This window comes from Neofelis nebulosa, chromosome 8, assembly GCF_028018385.1.
Source record: "Neofelis nebulosa isolate mNeoNeb1 chromosome 8, mNeoNeb1.pri, whole genome shotgun sequence".
Lineage (NCBI taxonomy): Eukaryota > Metazoa > Chordata > Mammalia > Carnivora > Felidae > Neofelis > Neofelis nebulosa.
In genome coordinates, this window is record NC_080789.1 from 119306347 (window position 1) to 119319185 (window position 12839).

The 12839-nt window shown below is 36.1% G+C and overlaps 1 protein-coding gene and 1 non-coding gene across 2 annotated transcripts in view; both read right to left on the reverse strand.

The window, feature by feature from the left end:
• GPR158 (G protein-coupled receptor 158) overlaps positions 1-12839 on the reverse strand; it is a 426460-nt gene that overhangs the window by 49897 nt on the left and 363724 nt on the right. The window contains exon 6 of the mRNA XM_058681672.1: positions 9686-9795. Within this exon, the coding sequence (XP_058537655.1) occupies positions 9686-9795 (110 nt within the window). The remainder of the gene's footprint in view (positions 1-9685; positions 9796-12839) is intronic.
• On the reverse strand, positions 1655-1761 carry LOC131484141 (U6 spliceosomal RNA). Its single transcript, XR_009248052.1, has one exon. It is a non-coding gene; the product is annotated as a U6 spliceosomal RNA (small nuclear RNA).

The window sequence follows — 12839 nt, forward strand, 5'->3', positions numbered from 1 at the left end:
ACACCAGTGAATTCTGTGTGATGGACATTAGGATAGCCAGAGGTCAAGCAAGCCAATGACATGTTAGAAAGTATTATACAGGTAATACTATCTAAAATCACAAGCTTAACAATAGTCATGTTTAAAGGAAAGTAGTCTAAATACACAAATTAAGAGACGGAGGTTGTCAGATTAGACTTAAAGATGCAAGTCCTCATCGTAAGCTTTCTGCAAGAAATGCACATTAAATGTAAAACAAAGGTTTGGGGCGCCTGGGTGGCTCAGTTGGTTGAGAGACCAACTTCGGCTCAGGTCATGATCTCATGGTTTGTGAGTTCGAGCCCTGCATCAGACTCTGTGCTGACCGCTCAGAGCCTGGAGCCTGCTTCTGATTCTGTGTCTCCCTCTCTCTCTGCCCCTTCCCTGCTCATGTTCTGTCTCTCTCTGTCTCAGAAATAAATAAACATTAAAAAAATCATTTTTAAAAATAAATATAAAACAAAAGGTTTAAAGTTAAAATAATGGGGAAAAAAGATATAACATGCTAACACTGATCAAAAGAAATAAAAAGTGGTTATATTAATATCAGACAAAGTAAATTTTATAGCAAAGAATATTACCAGGGACAATGAAGGTCATTTCATAATGGAGTCAATCCTTTTATCATTATGGATAGGACATGAATCCATGTCCTACGAATAGGACCGAACAACTCCAAATGTTTATGCATCTAAGAACAGAACTTCAAAATATCTGAAGTAAAAACTGAAAGAACTGTGAGGAAAAACAGGCAAATATGAAATTTCCAACTATTCTCTCAATAGAACAAGTAGAGAGAAAATTAATAAGGATATAAAAGATGAACAAAATTATTAAACAACCACAAAACCACAGAAGACACATTCTTCCAAGTGCCCATGGAACATTTACCAAGATAGATTATATTCTGGGCCATAAAATGAGTCTCAATAAATTTACGAGGATTCAGGTCATACAAGGAATGTGTGCTGACCAGAACAGAATTAAATTAGAAATCAAAAACAAAGATTTATGGAAAATCTCTCAAATATTTGCAAACTAAATAACCAATAACCTGTGGGTCAAAGAATAATTCAAAGTAGAAATTATTTTGAGCTGAATGAAAACGTGAACACAACTCAGATATTTGGGAGTGGACACTTGTAAATGCTGGGGGAGGGGCAGCAGAGTAAGCAGAGGCCAGGTGAGTAGATGGCGCATCAGGAAGGACATAGGTGTGTCCACGTAATAACGCCAGCCCAGCCCCTGCCTCTGGGCCCAGACAACGGCAGGCAGATGGCAGCAAACAGCTTGCAGAAGCAGACTGTCTCACTGTGGCCTTTATTATTTATTTATTTTTTAAGAAATTAAAAAAAAAATTAAAAAAAAAATTTTAATGTTTATTTATTTTTGAGACAGAGAGAGACACAGCATGAGCAGGGAAGGGGCAGAGAGAGAGGGAGACACAGAATGTGAAGCAGGCTCCAGGCTCTGAGCTGTCAGCACAGAGCCGGACGCGGGGCTCAAACTCACCAACTGTGAGATCATGACCTGAGCTGATGTCGGATGCTTAACTGACTGAGCCACCCAGGCGCCCCAAGAAATTTAAAAATTTTTTAATGTTTAGTTAATATATTTATTACAGCACATTGTTAGTCAAAAGTGTGGAAGCTTCATGAATTTGCATGTCACCCTTGCACAGGGGCCGTGCTAATCTTCTCTGCATCCTTCCAATTTTAGTGCATGTGCTGCTGCTGTGAGCACTCACTGTGGCCTTTAAAGCCTGGCTGCCCTTCTTTTTGCTACATGAATGAATTAATCTCATTTCCCACTTATTCTCTCACATCTACTTCACATGAGGAAGAGAAATATTTCCACTTGAGGGCATACAGTCTCTAACAAAGAACATTAGGATAAAGTATTTATCAGCTATAGTCCAAGAAGTACTAATTCTGAATTACCAGATGGGCTCTTATTTGGCATTTTAATGTTAAGGAACACACACAGAGAATTGCACACACACATATACAAGGTGACACCATACAATCCAGGCAATAAAAAACATCCTATGTTTCCAATGTGGCACATAGCCCCTAAACTATATACTGTAATTCAAACCTATTTCCAGAAATCTTGACATAAAATGCTCCTGCTGTGATTAGAAATTAGAGCCTATATATATATATATATATATATACACACACATATATATATATATAATCTCAAAAACAAAAAAAGGAGTTTAATATTAAAAAGCTTTGAATGTAGATATTACACAATAAAGGGTATTTAAAAATTATGCATCACAAAAAATCAAGTAGGACATCTGAAGTCAGACAAAATAAGTAACGCTTTAAATCTCTTTAGTTTTCTGAGATATGTTCCCATTTTATTCATGTCTAATATTTAATATGTTCTGAAAAGTAGAAAAATTAAAAAATGAATTTTGTTTTTATTTCTAATTATACTGAAAAGGTGCTCATTGATGTTAAAGGTTCTGTATGAATACAGACCTCTAGTTAATAAAAGACATCTTTTATCAATATGCTTACATATCCCAAATCTTTTATTTCCTATAAGTAGATTAAATTGAGCATATTAATTCATAAATGAAGCCATTCAAGCCAGCAACCCTTAATTAGCTTCTGAAAGTGACAAGAATATACCAACATAATTAACAATATTTAGGGCCATTCAGCTGGGCCAAACCTTTGGGTCCTGTAGGAAGCCAGACAGGGCAGTGTGAAGTCATTAAAGGGGCAGGATGGGGAGGAAAGAGCAGAGGGAATTGTCCTATCCTCCAGTTGGAGATTTTATAATCAAAGAGTAACTCCTTGGAGCTTAGGGGACTCTATTTTCATGGTTTCTGCGGAGCCATTCATAAAGACTAGCTGTATACAAGTCCCACAGGACTCAGTCTCAGACAGCTCTGGACGGATTACAAGTACCCCAAGAAAGGGGAGATGAGTATAGGAAGGACAAGTGAGAGGACACAATTTGCTTATTTCTCAGGTTTGCAAGGCCTCACTTTTTCTAGGTCCTTCCAAGCATATGAGTGATCAGAATGACAGAAATGTAGGGCTTGCAAAGCTAAGATATGTAACCACACACTTTCTGAAAGTTAATTAGAATCGGGATAGCACGCAAATAGTTCTGTGCATTAGTGTGAGTCTTTATGGTGCATTCCATGCCAATGTTTCTTGAATTAATGAAATTATGAGGTAAATTTATATTGTTAAGAGCCAAATGTTTTTTGATCTTTCCTGTTTCATTGCAAATAATTTAAAATGGTAAAAATATCTCTAGGGAAACTGTTTAAATCTTAATCTCACAAAGCCTAGTTGGCACTCAATGAACTAAGAAACAGGTAAAGAGAAAGTCAAATTATTTACAAATCTAATTTTCTTTCCAAACCTCTTAAAATGCCAGTATTAGACATAGTTCTGAAACATGAATTTGAAACTTTCATTTTCTAAATTATCATCCTAAGCGTGTCATTTTTCTATAGAGCACCTAGTTATTTTCCAGTAAATGCAAAGTGTGGGTATAGGAGGTAAAGGCTCGGGTATTTGGTAGTCTGCCTCTACCAAAGAGGCAGAAAGAAGCTAAGTAACTTTCTTTGAATTTGGAACTTACTTAGTTTTCTATTAACAAAGATTCTCTGTTTAATCAAACTTTAGCCAGGCTCTTCTGAACCTTCTGCTCGACTGGGCCCAATCTTTGGACTTCCCTTGTCTTTTTGTTTGTTTTTCCTAAAATTAAGTTTCAATTATTCCAATAAAAGGATATAATTGCTTCAATTACTAATTAAATTTTGTGTAATGACTACATTCTCTATAATTTATAAATGCCTAAATTTCAATTTGCAACAAATTCCTGAGATAGTAGGTTTCAAAATACATAGAAGCTCAAGGTGTGTTGTTGTTTTAATCCACACAGTAAAAGAGAAAAAAGCAGAAGTAAATTCTCTTTGGATTTCCCTTGTCTTTACACTGCCCAATTGTAGCAAGATTCTTACTAAGTCAGTTTTGGGAGAATCTCCCACCCTTGATATCTGAGACCACCTTGGCTTGCCTTTGTCAAGACTCCTATCAAATTGGTTTAGCAAGAAATTCTCCTTTGCCTCTGATGGTTTCTCTTAGTTTTCCATCCACTGCTCCTTAACTGTTAATCTCCACTTTTCCTTGTTATCTTCAGAGTTGAGCCCAATCTCTCTCCCCTGCTGTAAAACTCCATTGTCATTGACCCCTGAATGAAGTCTGTCTCACCATTCTTTAATGAGTGTCAGAAAAATTTTTTTCTTTAACAATGTCCAAATATAACTCTAACAGGAAAAGAGACCTTCCTCAGAAGCTTATGAGTCCCTTTTCTCTGAGACAATATGGTTCTCAAGAAATGTTACTATGAGTAATTCTCCATGTGAAGGTATTCTAAATCCAGAGTAGGCAGCCAGAAAAGATGATAAATCACAGTGAACTCAGCAGAAAGGAGGACCTGAAATCGTCATCATTATCATGATCCATATGGCAAACTCTTCCCATTTCCTAGTCAAAATGCAATGTCCTTGGCTACATGCTCAAAGGATGTTTAATTGAGACATTATTTTGGTTGAGGTGGGCAACTGGCTAAAACCATTTTGAAACTATTTCATATTCAAACCCCTATGGACCATGATTTGGGACCTTCAACATCATTCATCTGTGAGCTGGAGTTAACTGCAAGAGTTTTAGAGTAATCTTGTGTATGCCCAGAGGCATTTGCTCAGCCACCTAAGAACAAAAGTTGTTATTTTTTTGGCTTTCATAAATGAGGTCTAACCAACACCTTGCTCAATGGTCTGTTAAGGCAGATGGTTCTGTATGCAGCTAATAGACAGTCTAATTTGCCTAAGTTCCTATCTCAAATTGCCTGCCAGCCAGTGGTTATCATAAGTTAAGCTAAAGAAGGAAACCATCTTATTACAAGCTCTTAGCTTCTTTATATAGTCCCACACTTGCTTTTCTTTCTTTTGCTCTTTCAAAAATTTAACATACCTTACTGTATTTTATGTATCCTTATAAAGAATACATAAAATAAATAAATATAAATATCATTCAGTCACTTTTCAAAATTTACTAGGAAACAACTAAAAATAAAATAAAATAAAATAAAATAAAATAAAATAAAACCCTTCTCACAAAGTATAAATATTTGGTGATAATGAGCACAGTAGAGAAAACTGCCATGTATTGTGTTGTATCTAGAGCAAGGAATACTGAATAATGTATGAAGTGAAAATCCCTCATCCAGACTCAGAAGAAGGCTTTTTCACAGCTTGCTTAAATATTCATTTTAAATATAGTACAACAAAGTCTTTTGTTTTTTCCTTGATTAGCCTTGGAAAAAGGAACGCAGCAATTTGTTTCCAGAAACCATATTATAGGGAATAGGAAAATGTTCCTTTAGCATTAAGTTTCTTAATCTCTTTCCACCTCCTTTCCTTTAAAACCTTTCCTCATTTTGCCTCCTGAAATTATACTTGGCTTTTCTGCACCTAGAGATACTGCCTTCCCAATTTTCTTAAACCAACTTAACTTAGCAAGTAATCTGTGAACACACACATCCATGGAGGTGCTAGATGTTCTTTTAGATCTGTCTTACATCATTCATGTCCCAAGTCAAACATATGTATGGTTCCTGAAGGAAACTCCTTTTTATCAATGAAACTTCTTCATTTTTTCCTACTTGAGCACTATTTTCGCTTTTGATCCATATTAAGCAAGCTAAAACCTGATCATTCTTCCTTCTTTCTTTCTCCAAAAAGGAACAAATAGTTTCAGGTTCAAATAAATTGCACCGCCTGAAGGTGGGGCAGTGGGACTGGTTTGCCCTAGGGTGTAGGTAACAAAGGGACTGGTTTGCCTATAGATAATTTAAGGCAATAATAACGACAACTAAAAGCTGGTCTGCTTTTTTTTTTTTTTAATTTTTTTTCAACGTTTTTTATTTATTTTTGGGACAGAGAGAGACAGAGCATGACCGGGGGAGGGGCAGAGAGAGAGGGAGACACAGAATCGGAAACAGGCTCCAGGCTCCGAGCCATCAGCCCAGAGCCTGACGCGGGGCTCGAACTCACGGACCGCGAGATCGTGACCTGGCTGAAGTCGGACGCTTAACCGACTGCGCCACCCAGGCGCCCCAACTGGTCTGCTTTTTATCTCCATCATGTGTTAGTGATCCTTTGGTTTGGCATTGCAGTCTTTGCGTGAGTCTCAAATGTGGGGAGACACCACTGAATTAAAAAGTAGAAGATTTGGTAAAAGTACATGGAACTTTTAAGTCCCCATCCCAGGCTAACAGTATCATCTCTGTGACAGAGTGAGAGAGATCTTGTTCCTTTTTCACATTGGCTTCAAGTTTTCTGAGATACTGGAATTCTGTAAACACTACAATCAATCAATGAGAAACCAGGAGATGGAGAAAGAAATGTTCTATTACTAAGCCTTGGGGGAAGTGACTGAAATAAAACAAAAACTCAGGTCTTTTTTGCCTGTCCTATTCTCAAGCGACTATAACATTCATCTTATATGTCTGTACTGATAATTTCCTTAGACTTTTCTGCCTAAAGAGTTGGGTTTACCTTTAAAAAAATCTTGAAATGAAAAATGAAGTTTCTGTGAAAATGATATATGGCATTCACTATGCTGTCTTGATTCCTCAATCTACCTTGAGTCAGGTTCTCTAAAGCCTAGTTCTGTGACTTTCTATCCTTCCAATGAATTTCCTTTTTGCTTAATTTAGCCATAGTAACCCCTCCCCCTTGATATACTTACATATATTCCAATCATATTTAATCTTTACAACAACTTTACAAGTGAAGTCAGATAACTGATTTTCAGATGTTAAAATAATGTATTTTTGGTTTTGTAAATAGTTAATGGCAGGATTAAAATTCAAATTTGGATTTGTTAGGATTTATGTCTTTCCTCTATATCGTGTTACTACAAAATCTTAGAAGGCATTTCTTCAGGGCCACATGTTGCTTGAATCTAAAAGATACCAACCAAAGGCACCCCAGCTGCTCCATTCACTATAACCCATTCATTCACTTAACAAATATCTAAATATATAAATATGGGCAAGATGCACAACTAAGGATGGAGAATACAAAGCTGGTTCAGCCGTCACTTTCATTGGGTTGTTCACATTCTTCTTGGATACTAACTGTTCAGTTTTATAGACTTAAACAATACTGGAATCAGTTCAATTTAAACAATATGGAAAAAACAGAATATAATATGAAGCCATATGTTTCAGACAGGATAAGAATAACTCAGCTCATTAAGTTAGAAACAGTTTCTATTCAATTTAGACTTCAGTGAGGGTAACTCTTCACTACAATGACTTCTAGAGATACATAGAAAGATAGAGATTTAATTCCAGTCTTTAAACAAAAGAATGATGAACTTATCTAGTTTCTCAAATTCCAATCATTTGCAGACCCCACTCAAGACTTCTGCCTAGGTCTGCGTACAAGCTATACATTCTTTAAATCAATTTCTATTTATTGCTTTAAAATATTTTAAAAGAAACTTTTATATTGCTACTTTCAATGAAGAACCAATAATCCAGAAACAGAAAGTAAGTATAGAAGTGCAATGAGAGAGTTAATAGGTTATATCCAGACCGCACTGCAGTGCACAGCTCTGAGCCCAAAGCTTGATCCGTTCCTTGTTGCAAAGGAGGATTAGAAACTGTTTGGCAGGTGTCAGAGACCGTCTGGTTCCACACTAATTTTTCTCTTGGATATAATCAGAAGGATGGAAAGAGAACCTAAATGGAAGTAATTTTCTCATTACATGATTCAGTGCTATTTAATACTATATTTGCATCCCGCCAAACAGCCTCTTACAGACCAGAGTTATATGTTCTAGATACTTGGGGACATACAGTGAGTCAGGGGCCTGTGAATGAATGCATTATGTGTGGAGAGAACTGTTGGAAGCAGCTTTCAAGGCTGCATCTGACATTTTTATTCATTCAATCATCGACTAATGTGTATTAAACACCTCCAATGTATCAGCCATTGTGCGAAGAGGTGGGGATTCAATGGTAAGACCCTCATTTCAAAAAGAAAGTAAATTAGGTAAAAATGAAGAAGATAATTAAATAAACAAACTGTATTCCATAATAAAGAACCCAAGAGATGCCAAGTGTTAGACTCACAGGGAGAAAGATAATTTTTAAATCTCAAGAGATCATCCTTTCTCTCAGGATTTCTAGAAGGCTTATTGTCTGTTATAAGCAATAACAATGATTACTCATTTTCTTTGGTGAACACCAGCTGAAAACAGCTATCATATAAGGAATGAAAACTGGAAGACACTTGGAGACTACGAGAACACAATAGCAAAGCATGCTGTGGTGTGGGAAGAATAAAGCGAATGTCAGAAAGAACAGTAGAGATTTGTCCAATCCTTTCCATTTACAGGAAATAGAAGCCTATGCTTTCCTAGAGTTAGAGGCTGAACTGAGATTTAAGCTGGATTTCCTAAAACCCAGTCCAATGTGCTGTGTACTATAGGACATATATAAAAGAAAGGAATCTTGAGAGTTAAGGATATTTACATTTATTCTGAAAAGATAGTCTGGAGCATTCCCAGTAAATAAGTAAAAATGAAACAAGACAAACAAACAAAACAGAACAAAAAGCAACAACCAGAAAAAGAAATGGAGCTTCTTGTGTAATAGACAATACAATGATCACATTTTAAGATTGAAAGGGGAACATTTAAAGATAAATATAACACATATTATAGCTCTAAGATAAGCTGCTTTCTGAGCCATATTAAAATACTTTTATTGAGAAACATGATCAAATTAACATGGAAATATGAATGGTTTCCTATGGTTATAAAAATGACTTTAAAGCTAATCAGCATAAAGGTTTTCCTCTACAGGGCTGCAGATTTATCATGCAGGAGAAATTACCATCTCTCTCTGATGGTCTTTGGCACCACTGCATTGAGAGAGCTTGCAAAGAGGAGGCATGGGAAACCCTTTTGTGCACAGATAATATATTATATTGCCTATTTCTTCTACCTATTTATCATATACATTAAGAAAAGTAGGTGGTTTTGAAACTAAGTATAAAAGAATTCATACTATTATCTAATTTACAAGGTTGATAATCACTAGAGCACGCTGGTTAAGGAGGAAAGTCAAGAACACCAGTTTTTTTTTTTTTTGAAATTCACCGATAGAATATCAGCCAATCACCCTGGGGCATGTGATTGATGAATGAAGAACAGTAGTTTATGTCAAGTAAGCATATTGCTGAGTTCTACTCTGTAAGGATTCTTTGGAAGCTCGGGACCTGGACTATTATTTCAGTGGTACTGTCTTTGTCTTCCTTCCTATTCTTAGCTAGTAAATACTGTCTTGCATTCATTCTAAACTATTTTTTATTCAGAATTAAAATTTTCACACCTAATGGCATATTTTATTAAAGCATGTTGTTCAAATTCAGTTGTATTAAAGATTCTCCTAGAGATTCTTAATAATATTGCCCTGAAAATGAAAAAAATATATCATCTTGCTATCTCAATTCTTGAAATTAAACCATTTATGTGGCTGACCCAGCTTGCAATGACATGCCAAGACACTTTGATCCTCTCCTGGGAATGAAAACTTAGGAAATATAATGTACCTGTGAAGCTTGAGAGTGACAGTTCCATAAACAGTAGCAAAACCGAGAAGACGGACCCATCTTAGGAGAATACAGCGAAATGTGCTTGGCTCAAAGTACAAAATAACAACCTGTGGGATGAGAAGAGAAAGAAAGAGACCTTCAGGATCAACTGAGGACCCACAGACTAAAATCAGTATTTCATAATCTGATGTTTAACACATATGAATTTTAACATAAGCACACATCTTTTTGAACAAAACTTTATATTGTTTTGATCATTCATTCATTGTCCATATCAAAGGATTGTAGAGTCTCCCTATTGTTTTCCAATCAAACCTAAGTTCCTTAACTTTTCACTTTCAGGAGTTTCTATCAACTGTCTCTAAGCCTGTGGTACATTTCAAACCTAACGCTCTTTATTTCCCCAGAGGGCCAGCCAGGCTGGCCTCCATTATGATACTTCGCTGGAGCCTTGCTGATTCCCACCTCCACACTTCTGGCAGTACCTTTCCCCAGTCTGAACTAGCCCTGAGAGGATTAGCCTGTACTGTACTCCCCAATCAATCTCCCACTCTGTAGTACTTTCTCCACTTAGTACTTGGCTCAATTGCTTCACTCACTCCTCTCTTCTCACTCCAGAGTTTTCATCGAGTAAATATTAATGAAGCATTTACCAGGAGCCAGACACTCTACTAGAAGCTGGAGACACAAAGGCTAATAAGAAAAAGAGAGACCTGGAGGTGAGGAGTTGTATTAACGTAGCACAGGTGCTGTATGAGCATCTGTGCAGGTTCAGTGGGATACAAAGAACACGTGGCCACTTCCAGGGGGCGGTCAAAAGGCATGTGCAAGGCATTGTATGTGCTACCTTTCATACGCTACTGGTATTTTGGTTTTGAACAAGCCCTCATAGAATAGGAATTGGTTTGGCCCCACTTAAGCAATCCAGAGAATAAATGCTGTTGAGAAAAATGTAGACTTTGATGTTAGAGCAGCTGGCCTGAACTGATTTTGCCAAAAACAAGGTCATCACAACAGAAAAACTCCTCAAATACTCACCCCTAAAACCCTGAGTGTTATTTTACATTTTTCAATCCTAAAGATGTAAATATTGGGAAACATAAAGCATGGCTGGGGGACATGGGGTGGGTGCTGACATCTTCTCACTGATATCTTACAAATGAAGCCCCACTCTCCAGCAGGGCCAAGAATGGCATTACCTATAACTCTCTGCTGGTATTTCCCAAGTAGTTCTACCATATGAAGATATTAAACTAAGTACTTCCAATACCATTAGAATTACATTCTCAAGGCGTGGGAAAAAGGCTGGTATTATGAAGAAATCAAAGGAAGGTAAAAATAGGTGTGGCCCTGAGATAATGTTGCTTTGTGTATATGTGGTATTTGCCTTTAATATTCTAATTTACTAGGTCTACGCTGAGGCTAGAGATAAAGATGTTATTTTAAAATTCAATATACCGGGAAAGTATTTGGAGTCATCCAAAAATTGATACATAAAAAACAGTTCTTTTATGGATTATTTTCACAAAACAAGTTAAAATTTTGTAAATGCATATTCTAAGTTTTATTTAGCTCACATATTTTAGAAATAGTTCCTTTACACAAGGGTCTGATAGTAATTATAAGTTCTGCAAAAGAGGCTGTATTGTTTAGTAAGGAATCTGAGCCTTAGGAAGAAGTGAAAATTTAGGAGGAAAAAAACAAACAGAGAAAACTTGATAGAAGATCAAGGGATAGAAGATCAAGGGATCAAGATAGAAGGGATTAGGGGATCACATGTGTTCCTTCTAATGGCACAGAGAAATGACACATTAGAAACTAGAGAGAGAGAGAGAGAGAGAGAGAGAGGGAGAGAGAGAGAGAGGGAGGGAGACAGACCTAAAGTCTAGAATATACAAAAGCTCAAATGTTTCCACTAGAAATGGTTCTAAAGATTATTCTAGCACAGTAGATTCTTGGAAACTGAAAAATCCTGTGACTTATTGCAAAGTTTTCCATTGCACACCAAGCAATGGATAAGGGAATGAATAAGCAAAGGTGAACAATGTAATATAAAAGTTTGCATATATTTTTATTTTGAAGGAAAAAATTGCTCTTGAATTATTCAGGAACTACTGTTATAGCTTCCAACTTTTATTTCACAGATGAAGAATTAGAGGAAGAATTAATGAGAGATTGAGTCAGTCAGAAATAAATGAAAGAATAATAGTCAATTTTTTCAATATCTACAGATGAGGCATAAGCTTCAAAATCATAGAAAGTGAAATTCTGTTGAACTTAATAAAATATATTGTTAGAAATGGTTCGGCGATAGTGAAGTAGAACTCCTAATTTTGTAGTAGAGAAACACAGGTTCTGAATCCAGTCTCCCTGGGTTCCAATCCTGGTTCTCTTCCTTACTAGTCGTGTGGCTTCGACAAATTACTTAACATTGCCTTGCTATGCCTCAGTTTTCCCATCTTTAAAATGAACACAACACTAATACTTCTAGGTGGTACTGTTTTGAAGTTTGAACGTGAAAACATAGTGCCTGCTACATTGAGCATTCAATAAACTTTGGCTAATACCATTAGGAGAGTTGATTTATGCATGCTTTGTTCTAAAAGTGACCATTCTCACTGCAGTATAATTATATCTTATCTCAGTGAATTCTTTTCTGATTGTTCCACCCACTCTCTCTGAATTCCCCTTATCACATTTTGACTGTATACTTTTTTACTTTATCTTATACTGTAGTTAACTGTATGGGGGGAGGTCTCCCTGAATCAATGTACAATCAGAAAAGGCATGCTTTTCCATATATTCCATGTGTTTCACGCACAGAAAATTTAAATATGTTAAATGTTTGGTCAATGATTATTTTAGTCAATTTAACAAAGAAAATATTATATACAGAATAAAGTATTTGAAAAGTCCAGTTACAATTCACTAATCATTGTGATTCTAATTCACAATTCACTATTTATTTACTCTGTGTGAGGCAGTAAGTGATTTAGAAGTCATAAGAATAAATCCAATGTGCATTAGGTTATCAGGTTATAGTTTAGAAGAGTGGATGTTACGTGTAAATGATAAAAATAATGGCATGATAATACCAAATGTTTACATAGCATTATTGCTAGGCATGAAATTAAGCATTTTTACAGTATTT